General features: G+C 43.4%; 1 protein-coding gene and 1 long non-coding RNA gene across 2 annotated transcripts in view; one reads left to right on the forward strand and one right to left on the reverse strand.

Annotated features, from left to right (window-relative positions):
* Positions 1–17,778, forward strand: part of LOC132448018 (astrotactin-2) — a 245,956-nt gene that overhangs the window by 140,480 nt on the left and 87,698 nt on the right. Inside the window, exon 10 of the mRNA XM_060039081.1 lies at positions 6,248–6,385. Coding sequence (XP_059895064.1) covers positions 6,248–6,385 — 138 coding nt within the window. The remainder of the gene's footprint in view (positions 1–6,247; positions 6,386–17,778) is intronic.
* Positions 6,809–9,987, reverse strand: LOC132447287 (uncharacterized). The gene is made up of 3 exons (XR_009523066.1): positions 9,873–9,987; positions 7,874–8,002; positions 6,809–7,341 (listed from the first exon to the last, which is right to left on the reverse strand). It is a non-coding gene; the product is annotated as an uncharacterized LOC132447287 (long non-coding RNA).

Genomic DNA, 17,778 nt, shown 5'->3' on the forward strand with positions numbered 1-17,778 from the left:
CCTCCTCCTCCTCCTTCCTCTCGTTTGAGTCTGCTGTGTCAGTAGTATCGGAGACGGTTGTGGGGGTATTTAGTTCATTTGTTGGACACATAAGATAAAAGGCGATGCCAAACAACATCCTGCATCCTCTTTGAGGATTACACAACGGAGGCATGGATTTGTTACCGTTTGTCATGCCACGTATGGCAGATGCAGAATCCAGTGTAAAACATAGTTTAATACATATTCACTGTAAAACACCCAACAACAATACAAATACGCCTGCCCTATACATTTGGTCAAGTTACCAGTTTCTTATCTTCATCTGGTCAAACAAGGTTCAGACAATTCTTACACACAGAAAAACCTTCACCAAACCTGGGGTGTATAGTTTGATAGGGTTAATCTTATTATTTTCAATTATATTCCCATGGTTACAGTTTGCTTTAAATGGAAACTGCTAATGTTGACATGAATAAACCATCAATGCTGAAAAGGATACAGAGTAGTTCATAGGTCATAACGCTCAGCACATATATTGTGTTTTGTCGACTGAATGTAAGCTAATTCACTGGCATGAATAAAAACAGAAGAAAAAAGCAGGAACCCTAAAAATTTATATTTTGTAGAGTGATGTTTTACTATTTTGTGCCCTATTAAAGCACACGTATAGTCCCAGAAAGGATTGCCTGAAAAAAGTTGTTTTATATCTTGTTTACTAGTTGTTTCTTATTTTATACAGAGCATGTCTTTTTTATTGCTTTGCATGTTGTTGAATCAACAACAACAACAACCAACAGAAAAAATATGCAAACCATCAAGGTTAAAAACAATGGGCAATGTTACTTTTAAAAGCAACCTGTTTCTCAATGCCACTTAGTTTGACTGGAGAAAGTCAGTCATTATGAGCCTTTTTTGCTTTGTTTATAAGTACTTTCACATTTCAAGCTTTTGTTTATAGGGATGTGCATATATTTCAAGACGAAGAACGCAATCAACACAATCCACAGATTTTCTCCTTGGAGAGCCCTTTACTGTGTCAATTGTGTCTGTTATCCAGAAAACTATTTATTCCGCAGCATATTATGCAGCATAAGCCCTTCCTCGTATATTGGCCTACTTATTGTTGAGCTTACTACAATTGACGGGATAGAGTTGTGGCTACAGTGTTTACGACTCCTAATCAAAAGCCACTCGGTTTCGATCTCCAATGGCCCCCGTCTAGCCTGTAGGCACCTTTGAGCAAGATGCGCTAGCTCCTAGCTGCTCCTTAAATTACAAATATCTTAAAATAACCATGCGTCTTTGTTAGAGATTTGTCTACTAAATGAATGCGTAGTCAATAAAAACAGTGCTAACTAGATGGATGGAAAACGGTCACCTAGATACAAGTCGCCAGACAGAAAGAGTCACCGTAATAGGTGGTAATAAGCAGGGCTGGGTTGTAAATAGATGGAACAAACGTAATCCGTCTCCTGGACAGAGCGGTGCAAAGGCTATTCCCCTGCAGGTAGCCCTGGCCAGATCATTACCCTGACCTTTACCACACCACACCCTTGGGGAAGCTGTCAGGTGCATCCACCTACGGAACGCACTTCAAATGTCCTGTGACTGGATGCCAGGAAAACCAATAATGAGGATTTGACAAATGTTTTGGTCTGCAGTTGGTGTGGCGCCGTGGTGTTTATTGTTGTGGCAGCACTTCACACTCGACGACAATCAGCAGGACTAATCAACGTCGTTCAAAATGGACTATTTTTAGACCACAGGAACATACATGATATGGCTGTAGTGAGTGCGATAAATGGAGCCCCGCTTTTGACCTACATGCAACTTTAGAAAGAAAATCGAAAACAGTCTAATCAACAATACGATCTCGTGTGATATGTGACGGTTGTATCGTTGCAGGCTGGATCACACCAGTGTGACGCTAGAACACTGTTTGTGTCTAATCATATGTCATATATCAAACAAAATGCAGCTATATACATTTCATTCCTATTTACTATTTTGGTATTTTTCCTATATGGCGGTCATCAGGTGGGCTGCTGATATTGAACACAGCACCTTTGGGGGTTCGGGGGATCTGCGCACCACATCAACTAACCCTGCACCCTGATGTCTTGCAACGTTTGAATAAGAAGGACATTGCGAGTATGTGTAGTATGTATCAAAACATGTATACACTGAGTTGCAATCCTTATGAATTCTAGTTTACATTAAAATGCATCTCATGTGCAATCCGCTTTCGGCGAATCGTTTATTGCCTCGCAGGGTATCTATTCATGAACGTCATTAGGCATGTGACCTAGTCAAAATTATGAAAATAATGCAAAGTGGGCAGCCTTGAGTCCTGCAAATACACTCAATGGTCGTGTTCACTATAAGAAACTCTTAAGCCGAGTCAAGTTTATTCATAAAGTGCCCTGCAAACAAAAAGTTATTTCAGAGGGCTTTACACTGGCAGGAATGTCAAGCGATAACGGGAATTTTTATATAAATATATATCTATATATATATATATATATATATATATATATATATATACTGGAACAGTATATTATAAAAAAGGTCAAGAGAAACAAAGTCTTGTCTCCAGAAAAATTAACAGACGCATACTTGCCAAACAAAACGTGTCTCGTAATATAAAATACACCCCTTTCTCCGAACAGTGTGAATCAGTGAACAGCATGTGGCTTAACTGGGCTTAGAATGTGACAAGTTAAGCCAAGTTTAGCCACATTGCTGATCCGCTATTAGCAAGTTAGTTAAGCTATTTGTTTGAACTCTTTTACTCAGATTTTCTGCAAACTATTTGACATTTTTTAAATGGTTTGTATGTTTACTCTGCTCACTCTGTTAAAGTATTTTCTCTTGAATACAGCTATTTCACCATTCTATGCGTCTTCAAGCCTCACTTTGCAATACAATGTGCTGCAATTTACGACAGAAAATGGAATTTCTAGTTCGTAAATGTTACACAAATATTATTTTTTTCTTTTGGCTCAGGTCAGGCTTTTTTAAACTCCTTGAAGGATACAATATGATAACAACTGGAATTGAATATTGCAGGGAGAGTAAATGTTTGGCAGAAGAAGAATGTTCAAGGCAATGCCTATTTAATATGTCGTATTATATAGATACTATATAGATAGTTGAAGATAGATGAAGTTCCATACTACTCACACAGCTAGATAGAAACAACTCTTGTACTTATTTTCGTGGTCATCAACATGCATTTTTCATCATCATCATCATCATCATCATAATTGCATGGATTTAGTAAAATATAATCGATTCCAAGCATCCCATTGGCTGTTCCCTGTGCGTTCCAGGGCGTTAACACAGAGCTTCTCATTGGCTGTTCCCTGTGCGTTCCAGGGGGCTAACACAGGCTTCCCATTGGCTGTGCACTCCATGGGGTTAGCGCGGAGCAGGAAGTAAAAGCGACGGGATGTCACTGCGTTGTTTACGACAGAGCAGGGCCATCGATCGGGCCCTTGATTTATCCTGATCTTGTGCGGAGCCCGGGGGGTCAGGGCCGGTGGCGTGCCGCCAAGTGTCTCTGAGTGCCCCCCCCCCCCTTATAAAGACTCCATAAAAAAACGCCTGCGACAAAGAGCTCATAAAAGTAACACAAAATAAAATGAAAAGAGGGGCTTTAAACATAATCATGCATGGCTTATCGCGAGCGCCGGGGGCTAAACGCGGAGGCCAAGCCCTGCGGGCGCGCTAGGCGGCATTACCTTTAATTACCGCCGCCGTGTCTCACCGGCTATATCGTTAGTGCCGTCGTTAAGGTTCGATGCACATTAAAGCCGCATTAAATATTATAGGATTGCCGCGTATTGGTGGGAGATTTGTGCGCTGCCGATATCACGGGTGGCACACATTAGACATCCACGATGTGCATTGGTTTCGGTGTCAACGATGGCCTCGTCCCTCGGTGTGTGCGTGTGCTGCGTTCAGCTTTGCATATTGGTTGTTATTATTAGGATTATTGTTATTGGTGTGTGTGTGTGTGTGTTTGAGGGGGCGGGGGGGGATTTTTTGGTTTTTGGGATCTGTTATTGTGTGTTGATGTGTGTTCATATACGTGTGTGTGTTTGTGTGCATCTGTGTGTGTGTCCGTGTGCGTGTGTGTGTGCGTGTGTGTGTGTGTGTGTGTGTGTGTGTGTGTGTGCTCGTACGTGTGTGTCTGCTCTTGTGTGTGCCGGCGTGTGCCTGTGTATTTGCACGCGCGTGTATGAGCGTGTGCGTGGATCGGGCGGTGGCCACAATTCCTGCGTTAGAAGTCGCGGCTAGTGATTTATCTCTGCGAGCAGCGGCTGTTGATCACTTAGTATCTCCCAGCCCATTAGCGGATAAATACATCCACCGCTAGTTAACGAGCCAGTCATTTCAGAGAACATTGGCTGCTTTATCAGCGATGGCGCTGCAGATCCTCAATTAGCGTTAACATTGGGGTGATTAACGGCCATACAGTGGCAGGGGATGGAGGGAGAGGGAGAGATGATGGAAGTGTTGCCATCTTATTGAATGCGATGCAGGGAAACAACTCCATTTCCTCACGAAAGGTAGGCCAACAGTCGTTTAACGGGCACTAGTATGGGCTCTGATGCTGATTGGCCATTGTGAACCGTTTTGAAATTGCCCATTTGTGACATCTCAAGGGGTGCTTGCACCCAATCTCAACCAGTGGACTTTGACAAATGGTCGACTGATCTGTCCGTCATATATCTGGGCGGATACTATTTGTGATGTCACTAGAGGGTGGGTTTGGAAATGGCTTCTAAGCGTCTAATTAACATCACACCTGGTGGTTTAATAGGGTTACCTTAAACAGAAGGGGATCTACCAAAGAGCACAGCATTGTTTTTATTTAGATGATTTCTCAGTCCTTTAATCTCAATAATGTAAACAGTAATTCCTTAAATAATGCACATTATGAAGCTGAAAATGTGCCATGAATAAGTAAATAAATAATGAATCCACACCCATGCTTACAAAGCTCCACAAAGCCATAATTAACCACTAACTTGCAGGGCGATGTGGCCATTATTGTAATGCTGAAAGCATGTATTAATTAAGCAACATTTACCTAACAATGTATAATAAGAAATACTTTACAACATCATTAACATCAATACATGTGCTTTGCGCCTGCCCCACTTCCCCCCCCCCCGACTTTTTTTTTTTTAAACGCTGCCCTGCACAGCTTTTAAACATTAATGAAGTACCTCCGACCGTGAATCAATCTAACATGACAACCATCTGTTACCGACAGAACGCTCTCACCACCAAACAGGCAGGAGCAAAGAACAAGGTGAAGGTTGCATATGCCTCCTAGGGAAGACAAACACGGCACGTTTGTTTTTTTTGATCCATCGTAGGTCTCTCCAAACCGACCCGTAACCCTGTGGTATGTTTGATAGAGGACTGGGTTGTGCATAATTCATTTATTCAGGTGTCCGTCATAAAAGGATAAACTTAATTTTGAAATATGCTTTAGTACATCATAAAATGGATGCGGGTCAACGTTACATCTCAATAACAAAGAGTCTATGCCAATCAATTAGAAATAATTAATTTGATTAAGTCACCCAGTATAACTGAATGGGAAAAGAAAAGGAGAATGATTAGATGTATTGTACACCCAGCCTGATTTGAATGAATGTAGAACACATACACGTAAGCAGAGAACACAGCCTCATTACCAACCACTGTTTAGGATCTGTTTTATCTTTAAATTGGGTATTCCCAACAGGTGTATCAAAAACATTGTTCAAATGCTGCACATTACCATAATTAGGCTGAACCAATGTAACCAGCATGAGTTAATGTAACTCAATTAGGCTGCACGAGTGACTGATCATAAGATAATATATGCTTATTTATATGAATTAATCCACACGTATAATGTAAGGTGTTAATTATATGAGTGTGTTAGATGAGGCTTAAACCATTTGTTTGTATGCGTGTGTTTGTGTGTGTGTGTGTGTACACTGTATGTAGGTAGGCATGTATGTTTGTGTTTGTGCATTTAAGTGTTTACGTTTTTGTGTGGGTATATGTATTCATGCAAGTATGTATGTTGGTTTCTGTGTGTGTGCGTGCATCTGTTCGTGTAGCAATATAATTGTGTGTGTGTGTGTGTGTGGCAGCACATGTCTTCCTGCTTTATTGCGTTGCTGCCATACATGGACTGTACATGTATAGGAAGTCCTGTAGTCCCATTAACAGCAGCACGGTGCCCTCCCTCTCCCAGGTCCTCCTACAGCCTGGGCCAGGGACTCTGGCTGCCTGTCAGTAAGAGCTTTGTGGTACCGCCGGTGGAGCTGTCAATCAACCCAATAGCCAGCTGCAAGACGGACGTGCTCGTTACAGAGGACCCGGGAGATGTCCGGTGAGTGACTGACTGAGAGTGGGGGTGTGGTTTAGTAAGTGAGGGAGGGAGGGAGGGAGTGAAGGAGTGACTGAAGGTCTAATTATGGTTCCATGTCGACGCAACGCAAGGGGGGTTTACGGTCCCATTACGTCCTTGCGGACCTTCCTTGTGTCCACCGCAAGGACCTGACGTACGCCTCCCGAAAATTGTAACCTTGTGTCGAGGCGACGCAGCAGCAGGGCCTGTGATTGGTCGGCTCACTATAACCCGACGCAGAACCAAAAGAGGTTCACGACTGCGTTGAAGCGTCTGCGTGGTCATTGCGTTGCGTCGACGTGGAACCTTAACTGAGCCTTGAGTGATTGATTGAGGGAGGGAGGGAGGGAGTAACCTTGCAAATTGCAGGGAAGTGATTGTGTGTCTTTACGTGTGTGCGTCGTTGCAGAAGAGTCATTGTGTTTATGGAGGTGTAGTATAGCGTTGGACTATTACAGGGAGTCATTTGCTGAGGAAGCCATTTTGGATACTCTAACTGTGTCTTCCTTTACCTTATGTGTTAATGGCATTTGAGTCGAAAAACAATGGCTCAGTTTCAGATTGCATCGCAAAGCATTTTGTATATTTTACTCATATCTATTAAAGTGGTACTTGTAACCGGTTGTCTGGTTCACTGCAACATTCGTTCTTTGGTTAATCATTATTTAAATAAGAGGCACTGTGGACACATATCTATTTATTTGTAAAATAGATGTGGGTCAGGTCAGAGCTTCCACACCGCCTCAGCATTTCCCAGATCACTTTTTTTCCTGTTTAAGCAGCCAGGAAAACATTTCTGCACAATGGCTTTTCTTCTCTCTTTTTATTTCCATCTTTCTCTTTCCTTTCCCATCTCCAGCTTCCAGTGCCGTTGCGTGATGAATAGATTTCATTAGAGTTTCCATTCCGGCTCATGACTCGGGCAGCAAATTGACCACCTATAACAGAGGGCAAACACTTAACTTTTGGTCTGAAGCTCAATGCGGGCCTCCATTTTGGGTTATGGCAATTTAGCTTACATCCATTCATCTCCGGGAACCGACGTGCCTTTGTGCAGCCAAGAGCCTTGTTTGTGTGTTTTTGTGTGTGTGGGTGTGTGTCGGGGGGGGGGGGGGGGGGAGTGTATTGTGCATCTTTCTGTCCCTGTGTTGGAGGGTTTTCTATCTATTGTGTTGGGTGTAAGGGCGCTTTGTGCGGAGGAAGTGGTGTGTGTTTGTGTTTTGTATGCATTATTGTGTGCATGTGTGTGTGTGTATATGTGTGTGCATGATATTGTTGTGTGTGTGTTTTTGCATGGGATTATCTAAGGTTTGTGAGAGTCTGTATCTATGTGCCTGTGTATGTGTGTTTTATTTTGGGATCATCTAAGGTGTACGTGTGTGTGTGTATTTATGTGTGTCCCAGTCCATGTGCTTGTGTGTGTGAATGTGTGCCTGTGTGTGTGCGTGTCTCGACTCGCAATCAACGTACGGTACTTATGCTGTCCTCCAGGCTCTGTGCGTTCACGTGTGTGTGTGTCTCTTGCAAACTTGCACCTCAATCAGTCCTCCCCCAGCCGTCTGCTGTTCCATCACACATCTGGCTTCTGAAAATAGGCCGCTGTGAAAATTAATTGATGTTTCAGAATGGATTTGTTTGGCGGCGGATAATTGCTTGGTATTTTGACAGCGTTAGACGTGGTCAAAAAAAGTGTGTTGTTGCTTTTCCATTCTATACTATTTATACATGGCTACTGTTCTTTTAAGCAGTTGTCGTCCCGGCTGATGCTCGCTCAACCGTGTTTACCAATTATCTCTCGATTTATCTGTATTCATCTCTCTCGTTCGATTGTCTTTCCCCCCCATTTCTCTCCTCACGCACACACTTTTGATCTTCATAACAATTAACTTGCTTTAAATGAAAAGTGCAAAACCACTGACTCATCGCTTTCTTTTGCGATTATTTTTTCTGAAAACTAATACTGAATGATTAATTCATTAGTCTTAATGTGTAGTTAGCATCACACCAGGAAGTGAATAATAACAGTGAGAGGATCAAGTAGGAACAGTGGTTCCATGCGTGAACGAAAGTCTACGGCTAATGCTTAGCCCCTCCGGAATGATTGCAGGGTGTGATTGCCATGAATTATGGAGGCTGGGCCTTCTTAATGCAATGTGTTTGAAAATACGCCCGCCTCCCTCACAGTGGGTGCATTTCAACCAGTTTCATTGCATAATTTGTGGCCGGAGAATTTGAGGATTAAATTGGGAATTGTAGTTATTGCCAGCTATGCTTGTGCTTCTGATAAGTTCATGTTCTCATGTTCTCATGTTCTCGTGGTTGTCTCGAAAGCCTACAAACAAATATAATCAAATCAACCTTGCAAGTGTTAGCACATTGGCCAACCAAAGCACAGGGCCACGCTAACGCAAACTTGTTTTATGTTTCTCACATAAGCATTAGCACCTTCAACATTTGCAGCATTCACACAGTTTAGTCTTTCCAGCAAATCCGTCTAGAGCTAGCATAATTTCAGATGAGTAGAGTAGTACTTTGTACCATGGATTTGTCAGCCCTGTGCAGATGAACATTGGAATGAACACAATCATCATTAAAACAATCTATAAGCCACATTACATGGATAAACTGAGCGATGGATTTAAGAGTTTTGCTAACCATATGGAATCACTGATCACACAGATTCATTTGTGAAAAAACTCTAAATATATTATTACTTTTACCATAGATAATATATTCGTTTTCTGTTCCAAACTGTGTTAATTTCCTATGCTTTATCTTGGCACATTGTTAATTTCCTACTCATATCTCTGGATCGGACTTCTTGTGCACACCAGGACATTGAAACCGAGGAGGTAGCAGCCGCCTAGGATATTGATTAGTAATTGCAATCTTTTAGTTTTTAGATAAAATTGATGGCGAACATAATTCGTGCTGATTTAAAAAGTACAATAAGTTAGCTACTACTATTTTAACATTTTGTCATTTGGCGGACATACACTTCTTTCCAAAGTGACTTCCAGTAAATACAGACTTATTTTATTCGAGAGCAGGCATGGTTTGACACTGAATACAGAGACGTTATTCAGAAGCAGGCTCAACTAGATGAAATTCAAACACACTCATAGTTATGTCTGAGGTAATAGCATATTTATGATTGTTGAGAGCTAACTAACTAACTAAGGTGTTCCACAGGGTTCCTATAGCAAAATGCTTAACCCCCACCTTCTTCTTAATGATCCGTCTCTGAATTAACTGTAAGCCGCTTTTAATCAAGCGAGCTTTAATGATGACTTCAATATGTCCTATCAATAACGAGGTGTTTTAGAATCCACATTGACCATGATATAATGAAATTATATATCTATGTACTTTCTGCTACAGGGTTAAAGCTGTCTATGCCATTGTGGAGACATAAAGCCCATGAACGATGTTTGTTGATGAAGGCCATTGAGTTGTTTGAAGAGCTTACCGTTGTCATTAAGTCAGACTTGTATTTTCTCAGATTGCATATCAAAGTTCAACTCTGCATTTACCTGTATCATTTCACAACGGCAGAAGAGAAACATAATCAAACCAAACTTTCCCCTGCATGGATCATTTAAGTTTCAATATGTCTTGATCATTTTCGAACCAAAGCCAAGTCTGTGGAAAACACTTCATAGAAAAAAAACTAAACGTGAATCGATAGCACCGCAGGCACTCTGAACTGTGCTCAAAGACCCACGGTCTGTCGATAATGCAACGTCGATACGCCTGCTATACACAACTGCTGCTGATGTGAGCCCCTCGCTCACCACGATCAAGTCTGGTGCAAAAACCCCCATGTCATCCCCCCCTGGGATCCAAGGCAGTGGAACGAAAAAGGCACGGAAAAGCATGACATCTGCCGTGCCGTGATCTTATGCTCAAACATTCATCGTATAATCATTGTTTTAAATCTGTTCTTGCCGTTAGCGTTGTCTTCTGTTATTACTGTGTTCGCAACGGGCATTGAAACACACACACACATACACACACACACACACACACACACACACACACACACACACACACACACAGAGACAGACTCACCCCCATGTGCTTTATTCAACAACAAGCGCGCTGGACGGGAGTCAGCATATTTGCGGCGTGCTCCGAACAAGAACATTAATCAAGGGTCATGGGCGGAGCAATAGCTGGGGCCTGTGTAATCACGCCGGAGCACCGGCGCTGGCTCTGGGCGACGCGTATCGCTCGCACATCCATCATCCCCGCAAGTAAGAGGGCAGGAGAAGAGATTAATGACAAGTACATTACGGTCTGTGTTTAGATGCAACCAATCTGCTTCTGGGTCAGGCCACTGGATTCCAAGATGATGGAGGGGGGGGGGGGGGGGGAGGCGGGTGTTGCAGAGAGAATTAAGGGGTGATTGGTTGACGACAAGGACGGGGAAATGACAAGCGTCGTGCGTTTGAGATGTCATGCTCTTTGACGCGTTGAAGGGAGAAAAAGCGAGAACCGCAAAAAAAACGACTAGTCGAGCATTTTGGGATTGCGCTTTTGTTTTTGCGTTTTTGACTTTGTGGGGTATGATTGATGCCGTGCTGCATTTGTATTTGACTTCCTGTACGCAGAGTCCCTGCAACGGCGTTATCCTCTCTAAGACCTTTGAAAAAAGGATGTGCCCCCCCTGCTGTTTACACAGCAGGAGCAGGAAAAACACCCCAGAATACTTCCAGAGGTTTTTTTCTATGCAACACACCGCTTTGAGAGGCGTTTTATGTTGAATTTGTTTCCCTTGTCTCATTTCCGTCTGCATATTATTTTTAAGGGATCGCTTTTTTTTTTTGCGTTCGCTGCCTCCCATCTCACGCTGCTATTTTCTTTTCACCTTCCCACGGACAATTTGTTCCATTCTGCGGGAAGCCTGCGCCTCCCGACTCGGGCATAACCCATTAGTTTAGTCTCTGGTGCCTCGTCCTTCCTTACCCCCCTGCCACCTCGTCGCTGCTCCTCTGACTTCCTCACAGAGCCATTTGTCAATGGTGCGCTTGCCATTCAGGCTGAATAAAGGCACAGGCGGTGACGTGTGAGCTGTCTCCTTGCCGCACACAGGGCTGTTGAATGGTAATATTCAACAAAGTAACAGGGTGGTGTTCTCAACAGACATCCCACTTCTGCGGCCATGTTGTTTCTGCTGTCACTCCTGCTCCCGGATGACTTATTGGTTTTCGTTTGCCTTTGCTGTAATAAAAAATAAGAAAGATGACAGAATGATAGAAAGAAGGACACATGGAAGGATGGACACGAGAGAGGAAGGGCTTAGGGAAGGGAGGAAGGAAGGTAGGATAGGTGTATGGAAGGGAGGAAGGAAGGAAGGAAGGAAGGAAGGAAGGAAGGAGGGAGGGAGGGAGGGAGGAAGGAAGGAAGGAAGGAAGGAAGGAAGGAAGGAAGGAAGGAAGGAAGGATAGGTGTATGGAAGGAAGGAAGGAAGGTAGAATGGGTGCATGGAAGGAAGGGAGGAAAGGAGGAAGGGCAGGAAAGGTGCATGGAAGGGAGGAAGGACTCATGTGAGGATGCAAGGACAGAACAAAGGGCACATTGAAGGAAGGAAAGCTGAACGGAAAGACGGAAGAAGGGAAGGACGCATTTTTAAGAAGGACGCATTGAAGGAAGAAAGGAAGGAAGGAAGGAAGGACAGAGGGGCAATCGAGGGCGTCAGCGGCTGGGACATTGCCGGCCATACTTCCTGTGGTGTGAAAATCGAGCGGTGTGGGTGTGAAAAAACACTGAAATGAGCCACACGGTGTGGCGACACTAAGGCGAGGTGTATATATAGGAGATAGGTAAAGGCTGCTGAGCCCGAAGGTTTTTATATTTTCCTTTTTCTAGGACAGGGTGACTCATGTACAGGACGGTGGGAGGCAGGTATAATCTAGAGGTTGTCCGTCCGCTGTGGTTTCAACTCTTTGGGGAGTTTGGGAAGCCAGAAAGAAGGATCACCAGACCCGTCCTGTTTGTTGTTTAGTGTGTCCTGCGCTGAGCCGTGTTGTCTTCTCCCAGTCTGGGCCATCCTAGATCACCGGCTGGGTTTTATGGGGGAGACTCGTTCTAACCTTGGATATGTGCTTTTAGGCTCACAAAATGACCCACCACGCAACATTGTGTTACTAGAAATACCGCTCACCTTCTTTGATGAGTGAGTGCAGCATCGTCAGAGGACTAGATGGGCCTCGGTACCGGCTTGACTTTGAAATGATTGTTTCATTTGTTTATGAAATATTTCATTTTTTTATTAGAATTCCCGAAAAAACATCATACTTGCATGAAAGTACAAGGTTTCAAGTAGTGTAATGTAAATCAGGTAAATCAGTGTAAATTTGAAATTAATTCAAATTATTGTTATTTGATTTTAGTCTTGACGTTTTAATGGCCATTGCATCAGTCCCACCGGCCAAATATCATTGAATTGAAGACAGTTTGTATCATCCCTTCAGGGGTTAGCTCTTATCCTGAATTCCCACGGCTCAAAAACGATATGGACACAGGAACACTAAGGATTTGCACTCACAGTTTATACTGGAAAGGCAGTAGGCCTGCATGGGGAATTATCCCCTGCATCTTTTCATGGCTTCCGTTTAAAGTGAGCACGTCTGCATTTAATCGTATCTACTTAAATTATGTTCTCAATTAAAAGCACAGCAACTCAAAATAACATTTGTTTTCTAACGGCTTGGCAAGAAAGTTAGCAAGCAGACAGTTATGTTCCTAACTTTGAAATGGACCGTTACAACTTTTTTTCCCCCACAAAGTGCGCTAGTTGTGGTCCATCTGGCGGTGAGTATAGTCGTATAAGTTTCAAAATTGCTCATAGCTTGCCAACAAAACATTTATTTTTCATAACAGCTCAGCATCAAAAATATGTATTCTTTGAAGTGCTCCCTTTCCACACGTTACTTACACTTTAAGGTGTTCTGGTGTTAAACTGTCAGCCTGATAAACGCAGCTAAAGGTAACAATTTATTTGTGTGACTAGGAAAAATATATGCACACACAAGTGAAGGGCTTTAACCTAGGGGCGGCAATAAATGTTGTAGGAAATGACACGCGATAAAGTTTTCCTAGCTGGTTGTAAACGTCGGTGGAGTCTTGCTTTTTATCAGCTGCAGCCTGGCCGTCAGGGTATGGCCCCGTGCTGTTGAGGGTGTTTCTATGTAGCGGATCAACGTGGGACACAAAGAAAAAAATAAGAGAATTAAAGGAAATTAAAGACAAAATCCTTGTGCTATTATTTTAGGACTTTCTCTTTCATATTTTATTTTATAACTGAGAGACTATAATCCAAGGCTGCAATAAAAATATGAAGCAACATTTGAGATCCTTGCCTTGGGATTTAACCGCTAAATTCAAACATGTATTATTTGCGTAAGAAATATGGATTTTAGAACTATCTTTGTGTCACATTTTTGGCTCTTCGTTTTTGCATAAAGCAAAACAGTTAAAGATAATTTTAGCACATTCGGTAGCACATGACCTTTTCATGTTTAACCTGCAATATGAAACATCATGCTAATAAATCAGCTGCATCTCAGGAGCATAATTGCCACTGCCTGCTGGAAGTCAGTGGGATATTTATGAGCAGGGTCATCTGTATTGCTGCTTCACTACCTTTACAAGTATCAGAACACTGGGGGTTGATTGAACAAGTAGAGCCTTGGAATGGGGCCCTAGAGACACCTATACATATCTCTAAACATGGTTCCGATACACTGCGGCTCGAAGCTGATTTCATGTTATCTGATTCAGCCCACATTCGATTTCAATTCAGGTCGGTACATTTATGAATGGAAATATAATGGCTTGTGGCCTGATTTATGAAATTTCTCGGTAGTCTTCCATTTAATGCTCAGCCAGTGTTCCAGTGTGACTACGTTTAGTAGTAACTTGTTTTGCCATAAAAATTTATTAATGTACAATTTTAAATTGTTATTCGCTGGCAGAAGTGTTGTTGCCATGGCTACATGAGTTATGTATATTATTTGCTGGTTAGCATTACAAACTATATTAATATGGCCCAGAGAACAAACTTTATATTCAGCACCACAAACTTAAGACCCCTGATCCCGAATACTGATCAAGAAGTTCACACCGTCACCCGGAAGGGCCGTTGACGGGAGGTCAAACTTTGGAAATAGCTGCTTATATTGTTAACGTTGCGTACGTGAGTTTGTGAGGAACTTTTGTAATTTTAGCAGCCTTTTCATTGCTTTGTTTTTTAAATGTACGATAGTGGTACAACCGGTATATCTTACTCTAGGGTTAAAGGTTTTACACACTGCAATGTCTTATTTCCTAATTTCCAACACTGCTGTGGTGGAATCCACAGTTTGCGGAAGGGACTGACGCAGAGTAACCTGTGGTCTTTTGGCATCATACACACACAAAAACACTATTAGGCGCCTTGGACAATTCGCCAAACCTGTTTAGTCTATATCGGCTTTGGGTGGCTGCATCAGAAATGGTTTCGGATCAATCGTTTGAAACCGATTCAGCCGTATCTCTGACTAATGTAGCAATTATCTGATCCGTATCAGTTCATCTTTACACCCCGTGAAGGGGTCTCCACAGCAATTGTTGATTCGCCATCACAAGCCATTAAAGAATCTACCCATCGGTGACATCGCAAATAGAAGGGCGTGGCCAGATGATAGTATGATAGTTAAACTGATCAGCTTACCCAGTGGGCTTTACCGGCGTGTCTGTCCCCCACGTGGCATTCCAAATACGGGTCTTGTAACGGCTAAGAACGCTTGCACAGGGTGTGGGCGTGAGCCTGTTAATGTGGTGACGTCCTTCTCGTTGTACATATTGACGCTCTCCGGTAGATGCAGCTCAAACATCTGTGGCGTTGCCCTCCTCGGCTGATCTCCGTCGCTCTGAAAAGAGATGCAATGATCGTCACGACAACGGTGCGTCAAATCATCCAGAGTTATTTGGGTGTCCCAATGCGACAATAATAACAACATAGAAGATGATCTGAATAAGAGATGGAGGATCCAGCACCCCCCCCCCCCCCCCCCCCCCTCAGTATAATACGCGCTGCCAACATGGTGCATGTTGGGGACGTTGCCAAATTTAGCAACCCCCACCCACCTGAATTAGCATAAGTGCCAATAAACTGCACACTGGGTTTTTGCTTCTTTTATTAGGTGGGAATTAAACAAATTTAGGGCATTAAACGCTGAACGCGCCTGCCTGAGTGTTGAAGTGTGCAACATCTGTAAGGGAAAAACGCTTGCGGGGGCCACGGTGGCTCGGTTCTCAGAACCCTGTCACCAGGCGCTCGTATATCTTTGGCGGGCGATCGCCGTGCCGCAGCGATAACTCGGGCCGCTCGGTTGCTCCCGCCTCCCGGGCTGGCTCCTTGAGTTACGGGAACGCAAAGTATTTATAGGCGGGAAAAGCGGCGCTCTAATGCCGCCGTATTTGCATGCAATTGGAGGCGACAGGTACTTGTGTGAAGTGTGGAGGCCCAGAGACGCAGTTCATGGGCTAGTTTGTTCGGAGTCTGTGTAGCGGGCGGTGGAGGGCTGTCTAGACTCCGGTGCGGTGGTTTTCAAGGGTTAGGTTTAGGGTTAGCGTACCGACGGGGGCAGGCGGACCACAGGTGGGCTCTGCCACTGGTAGGAACTGCAGGTGGTACGTGGGAGTTGATTCTTGAAGTAGACCTTTTGACAATAATTTAAACAAAATAATATCGATCGTTGGAAATGAATGCATAATGAATATTGTTCAGTAAATGTAGTATAATTGGTTTGTTATGATTGAAAAAATAGTGTTGCTTTTTGTAGTCTGTCATACGGTTTACATTGTTTTCTAATGAGGTTTGGTTTGGTTTTGAAATTATTGGGTTGACTTTTACTTTCCCCTGTTTCCCTGCTGTCAATTGCCTTCTTGCAGTAAAGATTGTGTATGAAGCAGGCGCTGGCACTCTTTGCTCAGCCAATGCCTTTGACCCTGTATTCTTTATCCATTTTTTACCAGGTGGAATGAGGTGGTCAGTGAAAAGTCTTGATGACGGTTTAGTGGTGCACCTACTGTCAAAGGTTGGGAACCACTGCTGGAGGTTAGAGTTACTGACTCCTAAGGCTCAACGGTTCTGGGCTCGGAACCTAGTGTCCTGTAGGCCTCCTTGAGTCAGATACCTAAGACACCTGCTTATTAACCTCAGGTAAAATCCCAAGTTATTCGCTTTGGATCAAAGCATCTGCTAAAATTGACACACACATAAAGAAATGACATTCCGGTGGATAATAATGTAATATTGATTACAGAGTTGATTAATATGGCAAATGCGCTGGCTTTCACAAAATGGAATCTCATGAAGCCTTTGCACCTCAATTGATTTCAGGTCTGATTCTATTTCTCTATGTATTTGTGTTTTACTTTCGTATGGTTACATGATTGCATCATGGTATGTCACCATGGCAATAATAAGTTAGTTCACGTTGCTATGAACAAACAGACAAACAAAGGTTAAGACAATGATTAGCTCCTACAAAACAAATGAGTTTCCTCTCTCCCTCACTTACCCTCTGCTAGAAATTGTTTGTGGATTTTTCCGGGATTAATTTGTTTATTTACCCAGAGGACGTGGAGACCTAGGTTAGCACGCAGTCGGGGTTAGATTGCACTGCGAGGAAGGATTTCTTTATGATGCACACATACACACACACACACACACACACACACACACACACACACACACACACACACACACACACACACACACACACACACACACACACACACACACACACACACACACACACACACACACACACAGAGAGACACACACACACAGGGAGAGAGAGAGACGTAGAGGGAGGTACATACAGAAAGGGAAAAAAGAGAGAGAGAGATGAGGAGAGAGACAGACACACACACACAGAGGGAGGAAATGTACGACATCAAATCAACATCCTGCGAGGCCCCTCATCTTTTATTCCCATCTCTCACCCGCTGCGTCTCTTTGTTGATTGGCGTCCATCTAACTGTGTACCCGCTCCCCGCGGTCCTGTTCTGGGAGACAGTGCCTCTTTGTTCCCTCCGTCTCCGCAGGAAAAAAACAAACTGTCTCCCGGGATTCTCAGCCCCTGCTCACTCAGTGGGCAGCCAAAGCACTCGCTGAAGACACCCAGTTCAGCAGAGCACACTGAGCACTGTGTCTGTGTGTGTGTACACTGTATATATTTATACAGTATGGCACACAGCAGGCCCACACATTATTATGTTTCTCCCTCTCGCTCCTGTTTTGTAGCCTGTTCTTCTTTTTCTATTTGTCTGGATGTTTGTGGACTTGTTCCGTTTCAATATTCTAACTGTACTCTGGGTGT

Source organism: Gadus macrocephalus, chromosome 19 (assembly GCF_031168955.1).
Source record: "Gadus macrocephalus chromosome 19, ASM3116895v1".
Taxonomy (NCBI): domain Eukaryota; kingdom Metazoa; phylum Chordata; class Actinopteri; order Gadiformes; family Gadidae; genus Gadus; species Gadus macrocephalus.